Here is a 25,341-nt window from a genome sequence, read left to right on the forward strand (position 1 = left end):
CCGAGAGGGGAACTAGCTCTGAATATTGAAGACCTTTTTGAAGGTGAAGAATCTTCAATCTCTGAAGGGCTCTGTAGTGAAGAGGCCCCGGGAAAATTGCCTGAATGGATGACGCTAAAAGGCCGACAAGTCGGGCTAGTGTCCTCAACGATATAGTCGGAGAGGCAAGCGCTCTCCTCAATTCTTTCTTGATTAGGTTCCGTTTGGTGATCGGGAGAATTAATAATGATGCTAGAGAATCTATCTGAAACCCCAGAAAATCCATACTCTGTGAAGGAATCAGGTTGGACTTCTCCGAATTTAGGATAAAACCGAGGTCTTGGAGCAATTTTATTGTCCAATTGAGGTGAGTCAGCACCAGATCTCTGTCCTGGGCCATGATGAGAATATCGTCCAGGTAAATAATTAGGCGCACCCCTCGTTCTCTTAAGTATTGTACCACTGGGCGAAGGAGTTTGGTGAAACACCAGGGTGCTGAGGAGAGGCCGAAAGGGAGCACCTTGAATTCGAACCACTGGGAATCCCATTGGAACTGTAGGAACCGTCTGTGAGGTGCAAAAATCGGGACTGAGAGATAGGCGTCTTTGAGATCTAGCCTTACCATCCAGTCCTTGTCCCTTAAAAGATCCTTGAGGAGGTGAATGCCCTCCATCTTGAAATGGCGATACACCATCCAGGAATTGAAATGTTTTAGGTTTAGGACCAGTCTGGATCCGCCGCCCTTCTTTTGAACCAAAAAGATAGTGCTGGCGAAACCCCGAGGATGGGGTGAGGTTTCCACCACTGCCCCTTTTTGAATGAGAGATATAATCTCTTCTTTTATGAAATTGTGATCTGCTCGGGAAAAAGTGAGAGGCATAGGAGGACTCGTTTGCCTTGGGGAATCGTAAAATTCTAGTTGAACACCCTGAACTGACTGGAGAACCCAAGGATCCTGAGTAATGGACTCCCAAGCCGGGAGAAACAGTTGAATCCTGCCCCCCAGTGTTACTTCTGAGGGAAGAATAATTCTCACCTGAATTTGAGCTGTCCTGAATGGAGTTGCCTCCACGATATCCTCTTGAGTTTCTACCTCGTCCTCTATAACGATTGGGGTAGAAGTTGCCTTGGTTTGAATAGCTTCCTCTATTGCCTTGGGATGCATATCTCGGGGCCTGATATCTACGGCCTGGCGCTCGACCCCTGAAGCGTCCGGCCCGTATAAAAAGAGCATTATTGAAGACTTTTTGGATGTTAGATTGGGCTTTATCGAGGGCTGTGAATGTAGCTACATATTTGTTCAAGTTTGAAATAAATTTATCGCCGAAGAGCATTCCGTTAGCCGCTGGACCAGCTTCGTTAATGGCCAACTCAGCGAGCTTTGGGTCTAAACGCATGAGGAAGGAACGTCTGCGTTCCGTTGACATGGCGCAGTTTGCGTTCCCCAGAAGGCAGATTGCTCTCTGGGTCCATTGAAGAATCGCTTCCGTATCTAAAGGGGTTTCCGTTTCCTTGGATTCTACAGCCAAATCCAAAATTTTTGTTAGCGGGCCGGATATGTCTAATAATTTGTCCTGGCAACCTTTCCAGGCACGGTCTAAACCCTTTTTAGGGTCCTTGGCAAATTTACGGAGGAAGGTCGCCATGTTAGGATCCAGTTCTGGTGTGTCCGCTACCTTGCCTAGGAGGGAGGGGCGGGGACACTCTGATCTAAGAGTGTTGCGTACCTCCTTCTCAAAACTTCTGCGCAGCCTGTCTTGGACGTAATTTGCCACCTCCTGATGAGGGACCCACTCAGTAGAGCGAGGGTGAATGATATCCTCCGGAGAGAATAAGAGGTTCTTGCCCTGCGGGATGTCATCATTAGATGTAGTATGCTTCGCTTTGCGCTGCTTTTTGCGCGGTTGAGGATCCGCTTGTGATTCATCCGAATCTGATTTTGAAGAAGAAGGATCGTGGTAACTGGTTTGTTGGGAAGATGGTTGCGCAGGATTGGAAGGCGAAGTTTGAGGGGGAAGAAATCCTCCATAAGCATGGTCACGCAACACTGAGGTTGCCATTTGTGACCAAATCTCTGCAGAAGAGGTGCCACCTGATCGCTGCAGTTTAAGACCCAACACGTCACCGGAATCCTCGGTTTGCGAGCGAGGTTGCTGACTACTCTCGCCCATAAGTTCTCTTCTAGCGAAGTTGGACAGAGGTTGGGTAAATGGCTTGAGGGCCTGGATAAGCGCCCAATTCACGGAATCTTGCACATGGTAACCCAGTGCTTCCACCAATCTTTCCTCCAAAATATGCTCTGAGGGTGCCTCTTGCAGTTCGTCATTCGTAGTACGCCATCATAGAATAAGTGAACAAGTCTTTGATAGGAGGAGTTGACAGGGGGGGGGCCACACCCAGAGCAGGTATGCAATTTTTTCTTTGGAAAGAGCTTTCAAGTGGAGGGAGCCACCTGCCCAATTTTATTAGAATTATTCCAATTGAAACTATATATATATAAATACATATGCCCCCTGAGCCAGGCTCTGTAAGTATTATTTCAGCCCCTACGGGCGCTCTGAGGCCGATTTGCAGTGAGGAGATGTTGCCCGCGTGTTCACGCCGCAAAGAAGCCGGTCGGAAGCCTCCGATCGGTTCCAATGCGCGTGCGCACGCATGGGCAGCAAAAGAGGACTGCTTCCTCTGAACGAGCGAGCGCTCGTTCTGACTGCCTGCTCCCGCTCCACATCGGTGGGGTAGAAAGGTTGATGGGCATTAAAGAAAAGGATTTGAAGGCTCCGGAGTATCCCTGAAGTAACAAGAACAATTCCGAAGCTCGCGCTGCACAATAAACACTACACATTCGCTTATGGCACTAAAGGCGGAGCAACGCTCCAGGTCATTAGCACAAGACAAATAGAGCGCGATATCGCTAAGCGCGTTGCTTTACAATGAAATACTACCATAATACAACAAAATTATTCGAGCATTTCGCGCGTGACTTAACTGGCTGCTGGAGCAGCAAAGAAAGAGGAAGGACTATAGAGTTCTGGATATTTATGGACAGTGCTCGTGCTATGATTGGTGGGCTAAGGCTCATGGGACTTGTAGTTTTGAAAAATTGTTGTTTTTATTGGCTGCTGTGTTTATCAGTAAAGTTAGAGAAAGCATAATCCGAAGCCTCCGGTCCTGACATAGAATCTGGGAATTCGTTGTTTTTGATGCACTCTTGAATCATTTCTTTTAAGTCTGTGCATAGGATTGGCCACATTTTTTTTTATAGTATTCCCATTGGAGAATGGGGGTGAGCTTTGGGAAAGTACTTATAAAAATTATTCTCTTTTCAGTGGATTTCTCTAGAAAAAAAATATGTGTTTGAAAGGATATTGAAAACTGCGTCTAGTTAACAATCTTTTTTTTTTTTTTTTAAGTTTCAAAAACCTTTATTAAGTGCTTTAAGTAGGCGATACATAGGTTTTTAAAGAGTGGTACCTCTTCCCTTAGGAAGGGCAGTCCACTTCAACTTTGTTTCAAATCACATTTTAACAACACAGTCAGTTTACATATGAAATAAGTAGTAAAGGGGGTTTGGTTTCTTGGGGCAGTGTGGGGAGTTCAGTGGGAAGGAGGGGTTAGGGTTTACAGTTCTTCCTCCTTCTCACCCTCCTTGTTGTCCTTGTCTGTGTGGTCTCTCAGCAGGTTGAGTACCATTCGGCGGCACGCTTCCCTGCTCACCACCTCCCCGTTGGTCACCAGTCGGGTCCTGGCATACAGGAGGATGACCTTTACGCAGCAGAGGATTCTCCAGCATCCTTGGATGGCCTCCACTGAGTGTGTCTTTGGAAACAGCCCATACAGCACCGAGTGGTGAGTGATGTTTGGGTATGGGATGTGGGCTTCCATTTCTTGTTTTAAGGCTCCCCGCAGTCTCTGGGCAAAGGGGCAGGCCCAGAACAGATGGTATGTAGTTTCCTCTGCAGGGCATCCCCTTGGGCATTCTCTGTGTGGGCACAGGCCCCTGCTGTGCATGAATGACCGGACTGGCAGTCCCCCTTTCACGGCCATCCATGCAATGTCTTTGTGTCTGTTGGTTAGGGATGGGGAGGATACATTTTCCCACACCCTTGTTGCTGTAGCAGGTGGCAGGTCGCTCACTGGTTCTGTGGTGTCCATGGACCTGATTAGTCTGTGGATTGTCCTGGGCTTCCATAGGCTTGGTGTGACACAGTTCAGCCCAAATTCCACCACAAACTTCTCAATCTCCTTGTAGTACCAGGGGAGGTCCCAGTTGAACATTGTTGCATTCTCCCACTTATCCCATCCCAGTCTTCTCCATACTGGGAGCGGTGACAACTATAACCAGAGTTTACTATCTTCAAAATGGAGAGTCTGTTTTCTGGTGATAAAAATAGAAATTTCTAATACTAGGGCAACTAGGAAATATACATGGTTAGTTCATTATTATGAATGTCCTTGAATATATAATCATAGTTAATCATTTCAGTATAAAACAAATTTGTGTTTCACACATGGTCATGAAAGGGAAGTGTTTATCGCGGTGGCTTCTGGGTATGCAAATACTTGAAGCGTTATCACAGTAGACCACAGATAAGTGCGAGGGAGGGGGGCTAATGACGTCCTCTTGCAGCGCGCTCTGAAGACACCCGAAGGTGCAGTACCGCAGGCCGTCACTAGGTGTCTCTAGTCCAGTCCTTCCTAGAGGACGTCATTATCGACAGCGGTACTGCAGCTGGAGGAATCTGGGGGGCGTAGCTCTACACATATATGCATACCCAGAAGCGACCGCGGTGAACACTACTGTGTCATGACAACCAGTACAAGGGAGAACAGACACAGGTAATACTGACAGCAGTAGCTGTGCTTATATATTCAGAAGCATTCATAGTGTTCGATTAAAAGCGGACAGTACAAAGTTGCCCTACAATTACTGAGTTATATATTTTTTACAACCCTCAGAGCACATTGCACTGTCTGAAGTATTTTTGTAAATTTGGTCCGTTTGGTTCATCTGCACCGCGTGTGGCGATGATCAGCGGATCGAGTTATTCCAATTTTTGGAGAGTTTCTGTTAAAAGAAACTCATGATCTTGTTGAATAAAAGAAATTGTAATCTTTAATATAAAAATACAAAAATCATCAAAGAAAACCGAGCGTTCTGGAGAAGAGCGTTACCAAAAAAAGGAGGGACTTGCTTTGAAACGTTACGAGGGAGGGGCGGGGCCTGCTCCAGAAGGACGTCACGAGGCTCCGCGCCTGCGCACTGCAGCTGGTGCGCTGTGGGGACGTGGCGCAGCCAACAGACTTGCATACCCAGAAGCCACCGCGGCGAACTTCCGCCTCATTAGCGCGGGAAACCGACAATTGTTTAATACTGTAGGGAGCGGTAGTGGGTATTCATTCCAGGGCAGTGGAAATATTGCATTAAACTCAGTCACTTAAAAGTCGGCCATTAGTGGTTATAGTTGTATGAGCCCGAGCATAGACGATGAAGCTGTACTCACGAAGGAAAAATGTCCTAGCTATCGAAGGAAACTCAATTCTATGAAGGACACGGAGGCGGGGATTATGCAGTCCTTTCTCCATTTTATTAACAGCAGGGTCAAAGTTCAAACATGTTCAAACAAACTTCAAACCCCATGATGCCCACAGGTAACCATGACAACCCGTAACCAATCCACTGTCCATAACTGACAGGTGCAGTCCTTCCTCTTTCTTCACTGCTGCCCGTCAGTTAAGTCCTCGCTCTTGGGGGATCGGGGATTGCCTTGTGCTGTGGCGTTTTTCTCATTTGCTGGGGTATCCGAGGAACGCTCCTCGCCTTTAGCCTCCGCTTTTCTGTGCGCGCCGGCGCGAGGAACGCCTCCGCATTGCTCGCATTCCTTTATTGGCATTCCGAGCGCGTTGTGCGGTGACGGCCTGTCACCGCTAGGGGCGCCTATGTTCCGATCGTTTTGAGCCTGGCAAGCACCCGCCCTCGGGGTTTTCTTGCCGTTTAGGCTCCCAACCCTTGCTGACACCGCGTAGCGGTAGGAGCAGGTCCTCCTGCACTGGTGTTTCCCTTTAGGGACGCTATTAGGTGGTTTTTCGGCACCTGTATATTCTTGGTGCTGTTAACTCATTCTTGGAGCACGGCAAGGGGGCAGCCATTGAATTTAGGTTGGGTGTTATCTGTTTGGTGCTCTCACCCCTCTTTATTGACGCCCCTTGGTGGAGTGAGTGGCGATTTGCTTCTGGTTAGCCCTGGGTCTTTCCCCTGTACTTTTTGGTGCTGAGTTGGGTACTTTGGGTGCAATGTCTTCTTCTGCCCCCTCAGTGGATTCTTTTCTTGACCATGGATACGCCCCATCTTTGGGGTCGGAGGAAGTGTGGCCTCCTCAGCGACACCTTCCTGAGGGCATGGGCAAACTAGTTTCACAGGCGGTGGCGAAAGCCTTAGCACTCCTGCAAGATAGGGTGGACAAGCTTATTCAGAAGGTGTCCCACTCAGCGAGTGTTTTAGGGGATTCGATCCCTCGGGCCAGTACATCTAAGGTCCCTTCTTCCTCTAGGAAGCGTGACTCGGGGCACCTGGAAGGGTTCGCCCATTTAAGGGAGGCCTTTTCCAAGAGTGCGCGAACACTAGATCCTGTACCCTGCCAGGAGGATGTCTCAGCAGCCCTGGCATTAGATCCCTCCGTGGGATCACCCCATTTGGGGTGGGGTGACTCCAATGACGAGGGCTCATCGGATGAGGGTCGCATTGTGGGAAGGCCATCTGCGAACACCTCTACTGTGGAGGAAGAAGGTTGGGATTCGGACATGTTTGACCCTAAGGACATTTATCATCCTTGGTCCTCTGAATGGGTCCCCAATCCTAAAGTGGCGGCCTATGTAGCTAAAACTATCCGCCACCCCTTGGAGCAAGGGGTCCGGGCCTGCTTGCGGGCGGAACGTCCCCGGGCGGCGCTGGGGGACAAGGTGGCTGCAACACCCGTGTTGGACCCTAAATTGTGTACTTTCTTTTCGAAGTACATGCGTGACCCCAAGAAGGGGATCGATCGTTCTTGGCGGTCATGCCAAGACAAACTGTTGGATGTGTTGGGTCCCTTACTGAAGATTATTGAGTTGGCGGATTCAACCAAGACTGCGGGGGAACCCTTGCAGGTGGATCTGGTCAGAGGGAAAGCATAGCACTGATCGTTCGACCAATCCTGCAAGAAAGCATCCACTGCGCTCGCCCCCGGATCGGGTTTACAACTGAAATAAGTCGGAAGTTGAGCATTCCACTGGGATGCAAACAGATCCACAGAACAAGGACCCCAACGGTCCACCAGAGACCGAAATATCCCCAGATCCAGACGCCAATCGCTAGAATCCTTGAGGTACCGGGAATTCCAATCCGCAACCTGATTTTGAGTCCCCGGAATATATTCCGCTGTGACCGAAATCTGTCTCTGAAGACAATAATTCCAGAAATCCTTCGCCAAGTCCGTTAAGACCTTGGAGCGAGTGCCCCCAAGTCTGTTGATATACTGAACAGCTGATATATTGTCCATCCGAAGAAGGACACAACAGGATATCCTGTCTCGTGTCAAAGATCGAATCGCAAATGACCCCGCAAGAAGCTCCAGGCAATTGATGTGCAGGTTCAGCTCCTCCGAAGTCAACTGACCTCCCATGGAGATCTGACCACACCTGGCTCCCCAGCCCAGTCTGCTGGCATTCGATTCTATCACCAGGTCGGGGAGAGAACCAAAAATGGCCTTGCCATTCCATGCATCCATGTGGCTCAACCACCATTGCATCTCCAAATGAACCTCCGAAGAGAGCTCCACTAGAGCTGAATAGGTATGATCTTTCCTGCAGATGAGAGGCTTTCAGACATTGCAGGGCCCTGTAATGGAGGGGACCCGGAAATATAGCCTGGATAGAAGATGACAGAAGCCCCACAGTCCTGGCAATCTGCCGGAGGGAGGTCCTGTCCCTGCGGAGCACCTTGGAAATATCCTTTTTGATCTTGGAGACCTTGTGTTCCGGACGTTTCAGCAATGCGGACGTCGGGTCCACCACAAACCCCAAAAACGTTGTGAATTGAGACGGGCACAGAGAGGACTTCTCTGTATTGATCACGAAACCCAGGTCCTGCAGCAGTGCAATAGTCATGTTCGCGTAACACAACAGCTGCAACTTGGACTGGTCCATCAAAAGGATGTCGTCCAAGTAAATAATCAGCCTGACACCCTGAGTCCACAGAAACTCGACCACCAGCTTCAGCAGCTTCGTGAAGCACCAAGGTGCTGAAGACAGGCCGAAAGGGAGACACGTGAACTCGTAGATCTGATTCCTCCATTGAAACTGCAGAAACTGGCGGTGAGGAGGATAAATGGGGACCGTAAGATACGCATCCTTAAGATCCAAACGGATCATCCAGTCCCCTTGACAGAAAAGATCTCTGAGGAGATGGATTCCCTCCATCGTGAAATGATGATAAACCAACCATTCACTGAACGCCTTGAGGTTTATCACCGGACGGAAACCCTTGTCCTTCTTCTCGACCAAGAAAATGTTGCTCAAAAACCCCCTCGGATGGAGAGGAGTCGGAACAACAGCCCCTTTGCTTAGAAGAAGTTGGACCTCCGAATCGATCAATTGGGAGTCCTGTGCGCTGAACCGAATGGGAGGAGGGCGAACCGGTTGAACAGAGGTCCCATAGAACTCTATGCGAAACCCTGACACTGTCTCCAAAACCCAAGGGTCGGACGTAAGCCGCGCCCAATTGCTTGCGAAGAGAGCAATCCTGCCTTCTACATCTTGAGGGGAAAAAAGGGGAGTGCTCATCTGTGCTTCCTCCCTGTGAATTGGAGTTGCTTCTGTGGAAACGCGAGGAGCGCCGTCGGCCAGAACCTCTCTTGAGAAAGAAGGTTCCCTGGCGGCCATCGTTCCAGCCGTTATTCTGTTTGCCTTGGGCTCTGGAGGGGCCTGACTGCTGGGAGTGGCCGGAGGAGCGACCCCTTCCGCACCCGGCCCTGCCAAAAACCTTCCCGGGAAAGATCTTGCGCATGGAAGACTGCGCTTTATCCAAGGCGGAGAATGTGGATACAAATCTCCCAAGCTCCTTCACAAAGGAATTGCCAAAGAGATTGCCCTGGGCTATAGCGCCAGCCTCAGATGTTGCCAGTTCCCCCGACTTAGGGTCGATCTTAATTAGGAGGGAACGCCGCCTCCGTAGAGATGGCACAATTGGCGTTGCCCAAGAGACAAACCGCCCTTTGTGCCCATCCTGCAACCAGATCCGCCTGCAAGGGTTCCCCTGAGGCCTTGGCAGAAACTTGGTCAAAGGACCCAACACATCTAAAAGTTTATCTTGGCAAGACCGCCAAGAACAATCGATCCCTTTCTTAGGATCGTGGATGAACTTTGAAAAGAAAGTGCATAGCTTAGGGTCCAACATGGGCGTTGCTGCCGCCTTGTCTCCAAGCGCCGGCCTGGGACATTCCGCCCGCAAGCAGGCCCGAACCTCTTACTCCAAAGGATGGTGGATAGCTTTAGCCACCTTGGGATTAGGGACCCATTCGGAGGACCGAGGATGATAGATGTCCTCTGGGTCAAACATATCTGAGTCCCAACCTTCTTCTTCAACACTAGAGGTGTCATAGTCATATCATATTTTTTGACTCTGCATCCTGTGCACTCCTGTACGTGGAAAAATGATGACGCCCATGCTGTATGCGTGGAAATTTGACGCAACATGGACAATATGGTAGACATGTCATGTACCTTATTAATTTATTCATTTTCATATCATATTTTTTGACTCTGCATTCTGTGCACTCCTGTACGTGGAAAAATTATGACGCCCATGCTGTATGCGTGAAAATTTGACGCAACATGGACAATATGGTGGACATGTCATGTACCTTATTAATTTATTAATTCTACACTAGAACTGTAAACTCAGCCTCACAATAATGTAAGGGAACAATGAAGAAATTAATTTTGACTCTGCATTATGTGCAATGTTATGCGTCAAAAAATATGACGCACAATGTGTATGCGTGAAAATATGACGCATAACGGGAAAATAAAAACGGCGGCCATTTTATGCGGGAAGTGATGTAATAGGATATCCTGTTTACAAAATCTGTACTGTGAGTTAACTTTCACTTTCACTTTGCAGTCTCAGATTTATCTAGACTGTGTGGTTGTGTGAAAAGTGTAGTCCTGTGTTTAACTGCTTTTGTGTCCTGTGTACCTTGTATTTTGTCTTTTTGTGATCATAGTCTTGTTGTCTAATATTGTCTTAGTCTGTTTAGTGTACTTTTGTCCAATCCTGTTTTTGTTTGTATTGTCTGTGGGAGTCTGTTCTGGGTAGTTTAACTTTGGGGTTAGTTGGGCTATTTTTCTTAAGTTTTCTTTTCCTTCACTACTCTACCTTTCCCCATTTCCCACTTTTACTTGTTTATCTAATTTTTCTGCTTTAAATTAGTAAATATGTCAGGTAGGCCTCGGCTTGCCAGGATGGGTGAGGAGGAATTGTGGGGATTCATTTGGCTCGTTTGCCATTTCTTTCCACTCATGCTGGAGGCTGGGGGCCGTGTGATACAGGGGTATCACACGGAGGCACGGAAAGTCCGGTGGGGGAAGGTGCGCCATCACCTGGTCCGGGTGTACGGGAGCATGAGGAATGAGCATCAACTGAAGCACCGCTGGGCTGATCTCATATCCAGGGAGCAGGACCTGCTGGACCACCTGGGAATCAGGATTGGTGGCCATGTTGGTGAGTACAAATCAATTACATGTGAATAAATGAAATATGTGTGGGGACATGTGATGATTGTTACCCAATCTGCTAGATAAGTAGCTGACTGTGTGTAATGCTAGGGAAACCTAATGTGTATTTGTTGCACAATGTGTAGGAAGACCAATGCTAGCAGTCAGATGGCTCATGTTTTCAACACATACCGGATGCCTGTAGCTGTATGTAATGTAGTGTTGCCTTTGTGTCAGACAAGCGACACGTTAATGCCTCTATTTGAACCCTACAGGTCATATTGGCCAGTGAGAAAGTCATGTAGAAACAACATACCTACATATGTTGACGCCATAGCTAGACAGAAAATTGTAAACCCATGATGATGCTATAAATGTGTGGTGCCTTCACGTCACATGAAGTTAGCTATGTTGTCCACACATATGTCACATGTGTGTCTGGTTGCTGTGTGTTGAAAATGTCCACCTAGCCTGTTTGATTGTGAGGGGTCATGCAGTCCTCAAGTAACCAGCTTTTGGATTTCTCTCTGGGATGCACATGATGAGATGTATGCAAGCCATTATTGTTGGGGCATACTAATGGAGTGGTATCTTTGACAACACCTGACTGTCCTGGCCACTGCATGTGTGTAGTAGGGTGTGTAACTGTAGCAGGAGACTCATCCAATGTTAATGTTGAATACAAATTCATCCATGCAGTATGAGCATGTGGGAAAGTGTATCATTACCATGTCATATTCACACAGTGTCATAGTAACTGAAATTATTTGTCAGAGCACCGAGTCTGAGTATATTCTTCCTTTCATGCTTTACAGGTGGACCAGCACCGTACACCGTGGGACAGGTGGCACATTTTGAGGACCCCGATACATACAGTGAGTGTGGCCTGAGTGCTATATTTATTGTTTGCTAGTGATGCATGATGGACTACTGTGTGTTCAACAGAATTCATGATTTGATGCGCTGGCCGTTCATTGGCATTGTTGCTTTAGTGGGATTTCAAATATCACTTCTGTTTCTGTAGACCAATACTTAGCCATCTCTCAGATTTAGGGGCTGTAGGACATTCCAGTCGGCCCGCTATGGGGAATGGGATGAGTCATGTGGAATACACTGGTTAATGTAAGAGTTGCTCTGGGACTTGGCTTGAACTGAGTCTGCATATCAGACTGACATTCTCCCAGATAGCTTTGGCAAATGGCTTGTATGAAATGTGCATCTTCCTAGTTGAGGATGCACTGTGTACACTGTAGGTTGGATCTTCCGGGGGCATGTACTTCCACAAGTTGAACTAGAAGTGTGTGTGACTAGAGTGCAATGGCCTAGGTGTTCAGTCGACTCATGATCATGGGTGTTCTTGCTCCTCTGTGTGTGTTGTAAAACATGCCTCACTGATAGTATGTGATGTTGGCCTGAGTCAGAGCATTTTGACATGTGTGGACCTTGGATATGACAATGTTTGGCTGACTCCAACTTGTTGCTAGCCCTTCATTGGTGTTGTGTGTGAAGGCACATACTTGTTGACCTTTCTATACACTCCTGGGTGTGCATTGAACATGGGATTGTTGGTTGTTCTTCCCACCCCACCCTCAAAGACTGCCATGTGATTGGGAATAGGGTACCTAGGACTGTAGCAACCAGTATGTTACACGTACTTGTGACCTTTTGCAACTTTGTTTAGAACCTTGGGCCAGATGTAGCAAACAGTTTTCAAGTTGCAAACGGCATAAATTGCCCTTTGTGAGTCGCAAACGTCTGTTTGCTATGCCGAAATGCATTTTGTGAGTCGGAACCGACTCGCAAAATGAATTTCCGACTCGCAAATAGAAAGGGGTGTCCCCTTCCTATTTGCGACTCGCAGTGGTATGCAATTCCATTTGCGACCGAGTACGTGGTCGCAAAGGGAGTCACAGTTACCATCCACTTGAAGTGGATGGTAACCCACTCGCAAACTGGAATGGGTCCCCATAGAAACCCTTCCCCTTTGTGAGTGGACCCAAAAATATTTTTTCCGAGCAGGCAGTGGTCCAAGGGACCACTACCTGCCCTGAAAAAATCCGAAACTAAAGGTTTTGTTTTTTTTCCTAAGTGCAGCTCGTTTTCCTTTAAGGTAAACGGGCTACACTTGGGAAAAAAAAACCTGCTTTATTTAAAAGCAGTCACGGACATGGAGGTCTGCTGTTCCCAGCAGGCCTCCATCCCCGTGAGTGCCCATAGTCGCTAAGGGGGCGCAAATTGGGACCCACCTCATTGATGTTAATGAGGTGGGTTTTTGTGACCCCATAGCGACTTGCAGACGGTGTCGGAGACACCGTTCTGCATAGCAAAATGCAAGTCGCAATTTTCCGTCTTCCTACATCTGGCCCCTAGTGTACACATTCGGTTATGGCCCATGGGTTCAATATTAGCAAACAACAAATTACAAATGGCATTGAGTGAGGGTTGTAATAGTTAGCACATAGAGTGACATATGTAGTGAAGTCAGTATGCGGAAGAGGTTCAGCCATAATGTCAGATGCATTAGGCATTATTTGGATGAGTAGTTTAGGGTGATGTCATCCATCATGTAGAGACATGGATATGCTAGGTGTGAGATGCCCTTATGTATGCAGGCTTCATCAAGTGAACTATGTTGTGACAATTGCTGCAACAAATACATTACAAGTAATGTACAAATAACCCATTGTGCTATTCCACCCAATGCAATTCCAAAGGTAAATATTTGCCATTTCTCTTCACAGCTGCAAACATGAGTGCCGCAGATAGACACCAATTTGAGAGGCGTGCCATGCGATACAGGCACATCCTGCAGGTGCAGTCGGGGTACCGGAGGATGGCCCGAAAATATCAATCCGATCGGGCCTCCGGGGCATGGTGGGCCTCACCACAGGGTGGGCCTACATTGCCCACAACAGCCACCAACACCACATCCACCAGGTCTCCCCAAGTGGCCCCAGCAACGTCGGGAACAGTTGACCCTGGCTCATCATCAAGACCTGGACCCAGCCATGTTCTACAACCAGGACAGTCCAGTGGGCATTCAACTGCTGGCACAAGGTCCACCTCGGCCGGCACACAAACAGCATCAGCCCCTCCTGTGGACCCAGCCGCATTCCTGGCATTGAGCCGTAAATTGGACAAGGTGTTCAATAAGGTGGACAAGCTGAGCCAGGATGTGGCGTATATAAAAAAAAGGGTTCGCTCCATCAGGCGGACCCTACGGAGGGCCAACCTCTAGGACATTTGCCGTGTTTAACTTTTACCCCTCCCCTCTCTCCTCTTTCCTATTTTGTACTGATAGTTGGGTTTTGGGGATTAGTATTAGGTTAGTATAGGTAATTAGCTTAGTGTTAGGGAAGAGGGTGGGGGGTCCTTATTCTTTCTATCTTTATTTTTTGTGTGGGTGGGTGGGTGGGGGTCAATGTTGGGATTCCTGTTAGTTTAAAAAAAAAATATATATAAAAAAAAAAATACAAAAAAAATATATGATTGTTTAGGATAGTATAGTATGTGTGTAGGTTAGTAAGTGTTGTCCTGCATGTGTCCTGTCTCATAATGGTGGGTGGGGGGTTGATGTTTAGATCGTTTCGTTATATGTGTAGAGTAAGTTTAGCTTAGGTTAGTTAGGGACAGTTGTGGGTTAGTAGTAGTCAGGTTAGATTAGTGTAGGTATTACTTTTCCCTTAGTTGCCTCTTGTGTTAATAAATAGTAATAAATATATAGTTAACCCTTTACATGATGCGTTAGGTGCTACTTTATCATGGCCTTGACATCAGTGTAGGTGAATGTTTATGTATGACATTAGTGTCCTATGCTAGCCATCCCCAGGAAATGGAGGTTTAACATGCCAGCTACCCGTGTGATAACTTGGTAAGTATCCACCATTTGGGAGACCCACCATTGGTAGTTTGCATTGATCACCAAGGTTTTGTGTTGGTGAGTATGTATTCTACTTCACAAAGTGTGCTTCCAGACTTGTTATTGTGGGTAATTTCATAGGTCGGACTGCAGTGTGAAGTTCAGGGAGATCTTTGTAGATGAGGTGTTGTTAACACTCTTGTCTTGTTGCCTTCATTGCTGACCTACATCATGTGTGTACTAATTCTGCATGACTTTCCTTCATGGAAGTATTCTCAGAAAGGGTGATTGATGCAGTGTTATTTGTTTATGTTTGCTTACATTTTGCAGCATAATTTCATGTTTTAGTATTGCATGGTGCCTACATTTCTCAGCCACCATTAGTTGACTAGAATTGCTATAGATGGTGCATCATTCTGTCCAACACAGCATGATTGTGTGTGGTTAGTCCCTTCATCAGTTATTCTCCTCAGTATGGTAAGGCTATGATGCAATCCTGGCCACTGCACAGATGTATCAGACTACATGATTTCAGGACAGTTGTATTGACAATCTACATGGTTGCCACACAGGCACTTTGGAGTTATGCACTGCATAGTTGAAGTGTGAAATAACACAGAGACATAATAGGTGTGCAAGTGCTATTTATTTATAGGTGCTGTAGTGCAAAATATCCATTGTCCATGTTTGCTGGGTCCGTTCTGGTGCATTCTTACATGGTGATCCTACAGAAGGGGTGTGGATGATGCTCCTGACATGCTGGGGTGATGTCACAGACAGTGCAGAGGGACAGGAATTGGCAAATAGTAGGAGAGAGACATTCACTGCCAATGGTGATAAGTCATACAGTGGATTGCAGAACAGTCATTGAGTGAGTTGTAGTGAGACTGGCATTTGACAAAACGTAGGACCTTGGTCAAAGTAGGCCATGGTGCAGGGACTAGTGCTTCCGGGTACTCTTCCGTGAGAATGTGATCTGTTCCATGTCTTCTTCTTCTGATGTGTGTGTTGCCTGGTTTGTCCTTGTTGTTGTTGGTTGTGAAGGGGCAACACACACCTCAGTGTTAGAAGACGTGGAGGCAGACATCCCGGGGGCTGCTCCCTGTGGAGTTATTAAGGGCAGTACTGCAGCAAGGAGGGCCTGCTGGTTTTTGAGAATGGCAGCCACATCACGATGGTAGGCAGCCAGGTCGGCCCTGAGGGGTTCAATGTTGCATTCGTGCAAACGTTGACTGGATTGCAGTTGTAGGTGTTGTGTCAACTGGATGACAGCTGTGCTGATTTCCTTCTGTGTTTTGGCAAGTTCCTGCAAGAGAGATGTTAGGGCTTGCATAGCAGCTGCCTGATCTGCAAATGACGTCATGCACAAACGCACCCCCTCAAGGCTGGCTGCCATGTTTTGCATCCCCACCCGCACCTCCTTGGCCAGCTCCCGCTGTACCCCAACTACAGTTCTTTCAAAGCTGGTGCCAGTGTTGTCAGATTCCTCAGCTGTGTTGGAGCTGGCAGGTCTTAGAATTGGGGTGGTGGGTGGTTCTACTGTGATGGCTGCTTCTTCTGTGCTCCTCCTTGTGACTGAAGGTGGGGTCTGGAGGGTTTCAAGGACCTTTTGGATGGTCTCCTGTGGAATGTTTATGGGCTCGTCATCCATGTCATCAGGGAAATCAGGGACAGGCATATCGGCAGGAGATCCATGTTCCTCTGCAATGAAACAGGGTACAATTAGTGTGTCTGTGTTGTGACAATTTTGCAATAAGATGCAAGCCTTTGGATGCCTTAACTTTGTGCTCTGGTTTTGTCTTGGTATCTGCTGTCCTTCATATGGGCATTGTTATAGGCCTATGGCCCACCTGTGTGTCACATGTATGATATAGAGTTATCAGACTTGTCTGCCTAATTGCCTCTAGGTGTTGCTTTGTACCAATTTGGGAATAGCCATCTTTTTGTCCTACTCGTCCCTCCGTGTATATCTATTCTTATGGAGAGACATTTTGTCGCGTGGGCTCTCATTATCCTACATGAGATTACTGGCTTTCTAGGCAGCAGGATAGCTAATGGTGTGGGGGACTGAGTCTGACCCACTTGTAAATAACTCTGTCACCCTGATTCTTTCTTTTTGCTCTGGCTAACTAGCAGTGCCTCATGTCTCCCACGGCAAAGAAATGATTAGACAGCCGAGCGCATGACATCTTTGGAACTTCTCAGGGAAGTCGTGGTCACTCAGATCCAAACCAATTCTCTCTTTTCCAGTATGATCTCATACACAAATAACAAAGACAGTATTTGTTTTATATGATGATTTCATTTAACAACTGACTTTTAGATAATTAGGTGTGAGCCACAATAACCCAAACAATACAACATGGTAGAATTGAAATGGTCACCAGGAGAGTAAAACATTTGAACAAAGCTATCATGGTGTCTAACTGTTTCTACTATCCCTCTGCTTGTTCTATTTAGAGCACAGCATGTTAAGCTTTGAGCTTGCCTGTCTGAATCACTGGGGAGACATCATCCCTCATATCAGAGCAATGGCCTGTGATCTGGTTCAGCATCTGCAGCAAGGCAGGCAGCGTCTAGTTGTGGTTCTCTGTTCGGAAACTCCCTCTTGCGTGTCTTGGGACAAGGAAGTGATTTTATAGGTAACATGTCATCGTGATGACAAAGTGTCCCTACGCATGAATGCCAAATCTTAACTCCTACCACGTCTATCGGCAATGTACCAGACTGTCTCCTTGACTGGGGCACAGAGTGAATATGTTCTGGCGAACTCCAGTGCTGAAGTAGGCAAAACAGTGTGATTTGACTAAAAAACAACACCGTAGAACTGGCTATTTGCAAAATTAACTGATACGAAGCCTAATAAAAAGCATTTAGTGCAAAGTGCTCAGAGGCTCTTAGATGTAAGCAAATGAGTAAAAGTACATTCAGGGCAAGGTGCACAAAGGCCTAAAGCCTGAAGCTAATGCGCAAAGTATACGTAAAACTTACCACACTACACTTTGACTGGCTGTGGGTGTTGTGAATGCCCTGGCAGCACACTTGCCTCTCAGGACCTGCCCCAAACACTTTTTATTCACATTGACCTAAATGTACATGTAATGTGGCATATCCTATGCATGGCAATGTTAGGATGTGGTATGGATGTAAACATTGTTGATGTTTCGAGATGATGTTGGGTAATGTGTGTTTAATTGGATTGCCCTGTTTATCGTATCAAAGTCCTATTTGGTTGTCAGACTGTGCAGGTGTGTTTCAGTGACCAGTTGCCTGTGTCCCCTCCTCAATGTTGTTGTCTGAGCAGTATGACATTAGTGATGTAGCCTTGTTAGCCAGGCACGTGAGGGACCCTGACGTATGCAGCATGTGTGTGTCCTTAGTGCTGTGTGGCTCCTATTGCTGTTTACTTTGGCTGATGTATGTGTCAAGTATGGGCATTGGCATTTGAGTGTACTGGTGCCTTTGTCTTATTTCTAGAAATAGTTGCAGATGTCATCCTCACCCCCTAATTTAGGTATGTATGTTCCATGGGGAGGTTCCTGCCATTTGCTACTATAGCTGCACAGAGATCAGAGGTGTTATTGTCAACTGTTGTTGCAGTTACATTGCAGTTGTTGTTTTGGCTACTGGATTACTGATAGGGACCTAGTTGATGTAGGATACATTTTGACTGACGAGTGCCTGGATGTGAGTTTGACGTAGTGGCCTTCCCACCTGTCGCTGCTTTCCCTTGGCTCTATTGTTGTAATTACAGTATGGCCCCATGGGACTGTTGTTGGTGCTGTATTTTGTCGTGCCCCACCTTCAGTCTGTGCTGGCCATGCCCCCCTGCCGTGCCCCTTTACCCATGCCACTTCATATATATGCTGAGTTACATGCATTGTGTAGTAGGTATTCCCCCCCCCGGTTGCATGTATCATTATTGCATTGTAATTCCCCATGCGACTTACCCTGCATGTGCGTTGTGTCGTGGTAGTCTGCACTGTCCTGTCCTTGAATCCCTGTGACGATCTCCTCAGGGATGACGGCTGCGACCATCTCCTCCATGTGGTCCAGGGCCTCCTGGTGTGCTGGACTCCCCCCTCCAGTCTGCAGTGCTGCCTTCCTGTTCCTGGCCATTTTTTCTTTTGTCCTACGTTTGCAGTCATGCCAGCGTTTCTTACACTCAGTGACTGTTCTGCGTTCTTCAGCTACACTGTTGATCTTGTCCACAATTTTTTGCCTTATGGCCTCTCTCCTACTGATTGGCAATTTAGAGGTGATGAACAATTGGTGCTGGTGTTCCGTCACCTCTTTAACCAGGATTTCCTGCTCCTCTGCACTGAAGCAACACTTTCTTTTTTTTCTGAAAATGTCCTGGTTCTGGTATGGGTCCTCCTGGCTGGTTCCTGGTCTGCTGTCATCTTCCTGGGGTCTGTTGTGGCATCTGGGATCCATTTTGGCTCTCCTCTGCTGAAAGGGCAGTGTTCGCGGGTAAATTTGACGCTATTGCGTCAAAATAAACAGCGCTTTCTGGGTTGCGCTGTCGTAAATCGACCCACAGCGATGTGCGTCGCGTTAACGTTGGTTTTCTTTACGACTTGACGCCGCTGTGTGCGTCACGAAATAATGACTCTCACTTGTTGGTTGCGCCGCCGTGCGTCAAAGTATAAATTTGACGCCCGCACAGCGCATCGAAATGGTGTTAGCCGGCGTTAAAATTTTTGGCGCAAAGCTGCGCCGGCGCAGCTTTGCGTCAAAAAGTATAAATATGGCCCTAAGACATTTTCTTGGTAGCATTTCAAGTTGACACGTCGCGTGATTTATTCCTTGAATCTACGTTGTCTGATTTCATGGTGCACAAACCTTTATGGTGTTTAATACTCATATAAAAATCTGCAATGTGCGCAATTTACTTCCCAATGTTTCTTCTGAGATGAACACAACAATACCAGAGTTCTAGATGTAATGCTGTGTGTTCCTGATATGTATTCCTAAAAGGAGATTCATAGGGTTGTTTAGAAATTGCTCAGAGTGTTTCCTGATTCTCATGCTAAAGAAAGTACTTGAATCTGAAAGTCCTATTTAACTTTTCCTGTTTCCTCCTCAGGTATTCGGTCATCTAAAGCCTAGTCAGTTTTAGGATTATTCTAGGGTTGTTCATGTTTTTCGGAAAAGACGAAGCTTAGAGTTGTAGCATGGTACTGATTTCATGAGATGTAATTTTGATGTTGTGTTTTAACCTTTTGCTTCCTACAGGTCTCCTTCCCAGCTGTTCCCGTCCTAATCCCCTTTTCCCGACTTGGACTTTCTTAGACTCTGTGATAAATCTAATCAGAGTATTGGAGCTGTCTTGTGGTGGAAGTGTTGGGAACGTGCACGGACCCTGAGGATCTGGTGACTCTGACAGTTATATATATATACTGCTCGTTATGGACAGTGGATTGGTTATGGGTTGTCATGGTTACCTGTGGGCATCATGGGGTTTGAAGTTTATTTGTTTGAACATGTTTGAACTTTGAACCTGCTGTTGTTAATAAAGTGGAGAAAGGACTGCATAATCCTTGCCTCCGGTCCTGATATAGAATTCACACTAAACAAACTCTGTAGTTCATTTGCAGTCTGTGTGGTGATGAGAGCGCAAGAGATCGATGTTTACATTTTCTGGTAACTGCTGTGTAAGTGCACGTCTGCAGGAAGACGTCATTAGGAAGGGCAGAGCCTGCTGCAGAAATGTCACTAGGCGGGGTGGAGCCTTCTGCAGGAAGACGTCAGTTAGAATGGGCTGGACCTGCTGCAGGGTGACATCGCGAGGAGAGGTGGAGCCTTCTGCAAGAGGACATTATGAGGAGCAGATGGGGCCTGCTGCAGGAGGACGTCACCAGGAGGGGCAGGGCCTGCTACAGGAAGATGTCCCTAGGAGGGGTGGAGCCTGCTGCTTGAGGACGTCACCAGGAAAGGGCAGGGCCTGCTGCAGGATGACGTCACTGTGAGGGGGTGAAGTCTGCTGCAGGGGGATGTCACTAGGAAAGGGCGGTGCATGCTGGGAGGGCGTCATCGGAAGGGGCAGGGCCTGCTGCAGGAGGACATCACTATGAGGGGGCGGAGCATGCTGTAGGGGGATGTCACCAGGAAAGCAGGGCCTGCTACAGGATGACATCACTGTGAGGAGGTGGAGTCTGCTGCAGGGGGATGTCACTGGGAGGGGATGCTGCATGCGCAGGAGGATGGCACCAGGAGGGACGGGCCTGCTGCACAAGGACTTCACCAGGAAGGGGCGGGCCTGCTACAAGAAGACGTCAATAGAAGGGTCCTCCTGCAGCAGGCCTGCCCCTCCTGGTGACGTCCCCCCTGCAGCATGCAGCGTCCCCTCCTAGTGATGTCCTCCTGCAGCAGGAGGATGCAGGAGGACATCTCTAGGAGGGCAGAGCCTGCTGCAGGAGGACGTCTCTAGGAGGGGCGGAGCCTGCTGCAGGACTACATTAGCAGGCCATCATTAGCCCCTCCCTTTTGCACTGCAGGGGGTGTACTGTGGGCGCGTGGTGATGCAAACAGATATCTGCATACCTAAAAAGCCACCAGATGAGCACTTCCAGATCATGACCACTGGGGAAACAGATATTTGATTAATACTGAGTAGCTGTGGTTATACATTCATAACATAGCATTAAACGCAGACATTTAAAAGTTGCTCTAGGATTAGTGAGTTGTACTTTTATCAGCCGAAACTTAGGACCATATTTATACTCTGCGCTTAATTTAGAGGTTTTTTTGCGCTAATTCAGCGCAAACTTAATTCATTTTGGCACTACTATTGCAGATCACATAAATAGCATCAAATAGAATTATGCTATTGCCCCCTACCCTGCACCATAGTGCGCTGTATTTTAAATACAGTGCTCACATGGTGGTGTTAGGGGGGCGTTAAGGAGTGCAGGAAAGTGGTGCTGCATTCAGTGCAGCACCACTTTCCATAAATCTGCCCCATAGAAAGTGCAAATGCCCAGAGAAGTTTGTATATTTTGCAGGAAGGTGTGCCTTCCTGCCCAAAAACAATCTCCCCCACAGCGCAGCCATGCTTGCTCCATGGTGCAAGGTTGTGTGCAATATTGTGCTGATGCAGGGGCCAACACAGGGCTGCGCCATATATGCTTTAAAATGGTGCATCCAAGCAAATTGAAAATGATTGAGTGTGCACTGCCAAATGTGGCGCAACATTGTGTTCAGTCATTTTCCCTAAAACCATGGCATTAATGGGCCACCACTTTGGATGCGTCCACACCTTCCCCCTATATGCAACAAAGCATTTCTGAACATCCCAGCAATCCCTTCACTGTTGCCACTGATCCATCTGCCCATGTGTAACATTCAGGACCTGATTTGAGAGGCCCCAGCACCACCTTAGCGTTGCTATAGCGTCATTCTTTTTTTTACGCTAGGGTGGCGCTAAAGTGGCTTCCAACATGCACCATATTTACAAAGTGGCGGTGTGGGTGGGATTTGGTTCTTGAAGCCTATGTATATGTCCTGGATTTTCCAGTGGATGAAGGTGGGGGGCAGTCGCAAAGGTCTTGGGAGGGAGCGATTGATGAGGTGTCTGTCCCAGGCTTCGTAAACTCTTTGACGATGGCGAACAGCTCCTTGCTGTTGTGAGCGCTGGTGCTGAGGCGCTCTTGAATGGTGGCTTTTTTGGAGGCTCTGATGTTCTGGTGGTGTGTATTGACTGCGTTCTTGTAGACTATGCGGTCTTCGGGTGATTTGCTGCTCCTCCATATCCGTTCCAGTCACCTGTGGGAGCGTTTGGGCTCTAGTAGGTCTGTTGTGAACCATTTAGGTGTTTTGCTTTGTCGGTTTCCTGCAGGGGTTATGCTGTTGGCGAATTCTGCTATCCATTGGTGTAGATTATGTGTGGATTCATTAGCGTTCACTGCGTCTGGTGGGGGTGTCGCGTGGGCTCTCACTATCCTAAATGAGACTACTGGATTTCTAGGCAGCAGGATCGATAACGGTGTGGGGGACTGAGTCTGACCCACGTGTAAGGAACTCTGTCACCCTAAATCCGGTTTTTGCTCCGGCTAACTAGCAGTGCCTCATTTCTCCCATGGGGAAGAGATGATTGGGCAGCCGAGCGCATGACATCTTTGGAATTTCTCAGGGAAGTCGTGGTCACTCAGATCCAAACCAACTCTCTCATTTACAATATGATCTCATATACAAATGACAAAGACAGTATAAGTTTTATATAATGATTTAATAAAACGACTGTATTTTAGATAATAAGGCATGAGCCGCAATAACCAGAACCATACAACACAGTAGGATTGAAATAGTTACCAGGAGAGTAAAACATAAAAACAAAGCGATCATCGTGTATAATAGTTTCTACTCTCCCTCTGCTTGTTCTATTTCGAGCACAGCATGTTAAGCTTCTAGCTTGCCTGTCTGTATCACTGGGGAGACATCAGCCCTCATACCTGAGCAAAGGCCTGTGATCTTGTTTCAGCATCTGCAACGAGGCAGTCAGCGTCTAGTTGTGGTTCCCTGGTCGGAATCTCCCTCTTGCGTGTATTGGGACAAGGAAGTGATTTTATAACTAACATGTCAGCGTGATCACAAAATGTCCCTACACAGGAATGCCAAGTCTAAACTCCTACCATGTCTATCGGCAATGTACCAGACTGTATCCTTGACTGAAGCACAGAGTGAATGTGTTATGGAGAACTCCAGTGCTGAAGTAGGCAAAACAGTGTGATATGAATAAAAAACAAAACCGTAGAACTGGTTATTTGAAAAATAACAGCACGAAGCCTAATAAAAAGCATTTAGAGCAAAGTGCACAGAGGCTCTAAGCTGCCGGCAAATGAATAAAATACATCCAGGGCAAAGTGCACAAAGGCCTAAAGCCTGAAGCTAACGCGCAAAGGATACGTAAAACTAACCACACTACACCCTCCCCATGTCAGTAGCAAGTGGTTCCAATAATATAAAAATATGCCCCAGATATAAACAATACCTAAAATTATATACATATTTCGACAAGGTCAGAAGACAACAAAGTCATAAATTTAGAAAACATGTGACAACAAAGCCAAATTCAATATAATGTCAATTTTGCAGGAGAGGAAAAAAAAATCCAATTGTTAAACAGAAGCAATAGAGAGTAGGAGCTCCTCCACTTCGATATATGTCAATATCGGAAGATCCACGCCACAAAGTACCATGGAGCAGGTGTGTTCCAAAGCCCCAAAACCATTCAGGGCGGCACCCCGTGCAGGGCCTATGAATGAGACAAAACCATCTTCCTCCAGGAAGGGAATCTTATAAACTGCCTCACGAAGCAAACGCAACCGTAGTGCACAAGTCTGGGAATGAGCCCTAATCGGGAACATCAACAGATCAGGATCGACCACTGGAGGGCGCCGTAGTGAGAGACAGAGAGCCAGTGCATGTTCAAACGAGCACCAAAGGCACCGAAACACGGGTTGCACACAATCCAAAACCGGTCGGAATGACAGAGACCAGTCACACTCCAAATGGCCCAGGAGTGTTGCTCCAAAATGCTGCATCATGCGTTCACGACACAGCTGCGCTGACGGGAGCAGCAATACAGGATCTCGTCGTGGTGGGACAGCCATTGCGAAAAAATAGCAACAACAGCAAGACTCCAGCCAATAAAGCCAAAGTAATCGGGAAACACCCCAAAATGCTTCCGAAAATAGAGTGTATAGCCGAAGGTATCAAACCGAATATGGAAGAGAAGGTGTGAGCAAAACCAACACCAACGGCTTTGAAAAAATGTGCAATACCAGCAGTGCTGGATGCATTAAATATACGTCCCACAAGTTCACCGAAGTGACTTGGAAAGTTAGTATTCAAAAGGGACTGTATTTCCGCCGATGACCTTGCCACCTGAAGTGCGTAGGTCTCGCTAGCAGATGTAAGGGCCACATGCTTTTGAAACAATAAAGCTTTTAGCCGACTCAACTTGTCGAAATTAACCTTGGAAGTAGCAATATGAGGCCAGATGTCCGCTACCTCCCTAATTTGAGTGGGGGGAAACAACACATTCTCGCAGCACGTAACGGCCTTGTTGACAAAGACAACGTAAACTATTCCGGCACGCATGCCACAGCAGCGTTCGCTGTTAAGAACAATGTAACTGCCGTTAGAAAGCACCTGGAAAGTGTTTTTAATAACCAGGACTGGAACTCCCTTCAGATAACAAGCTAAGTTAGCAATCGAAGCGTTACACGCTCCGTGCAAGGACAGCTGTTTACAAACCATAGAATGGCTGACAGAAGTTTCGCATTCACTACCGCTAAGAAAAACCTCCCTCAAACCATTAACACATCTGTATTGAAAGGGAAGCTCCCACACCTCGTGTATGTAACTGTCTCCCAATAGTTCATATCTACCCACCGGAATGTGCTTCAAACAAGAAGTAAATTGCAGAGTGGAGATAGGCAGATTAATAACCCCATGAATCAACCACTCAGCTGACGGAATCTCAGCCACTGTGAAAGGCAGTTTCTCCAATTTCTCAATATTCAACATAACATACGTCACTTCCTTTTTAGCCATCAGCTGTTGTTGACGAGTCAAATTAAAGGAGACAAAGATCTCTCTGGCACGAATGTGGTGCCATGGAACGCGACCTGCCTTCAAGGTCTGAAGAGTCCAACCCAGCTGCATGATGGACCGCGTCTGACTCTGCCCATAATATAAAGAAGACATGTCCGATTTAATAATGTCAATAGTAGAGGAAACAATGCTAT

General features: G+C 47.2%; 2 protein-coding genes across 2 annotated transcripts in view; one reads left to right on the forward strand and one right to left on the reverse strand.

Annotated features, from left to right (window-relative positions):
- LOC138287347 (zinc finger protein 850-like) overlaps positions 1-25,341 on the reverse strand; it is a 411,450-nt gene that overhangs the window by 76,339 nt on the left and 309,770 nt on the right. The window lies entirely within an intron of this gene.
- On the forward strand, positions 9,393-14,095 carry LOC138287344 (uncharacterized). Its single transcript, XM_069227704.1, has 3 exons — positions 9,393-10,735; positions 11,544-11,603; positions 13,470-14,095. Exons 1-3 carry the CDS (start codon positions 10,450-10,452, stop codon positions 13,964-13,966), a joined length of 843 nt encoding a protein of 280 aa, XP_069083805.1. The 5' UTR covers positions 9,393-10,449; the 3' UTR covers positions 13,967-14,095.

This window comes from Pleurodeles waltl, chromosome 4_1 (genome assembly GCF_031143425.1).
Source record: "Pleurodeles waltl isolate 20211129_DDA chromosome 4_1, aPleWal1.hap1.20221129, whole genome shotgun sequence".
Lineage (NCBI taxonomy): Eukaryota > Metazoa > Chordata > Amphibia > Caudata > Salamandridae > Pleurodeles > Pleurodeles waltl.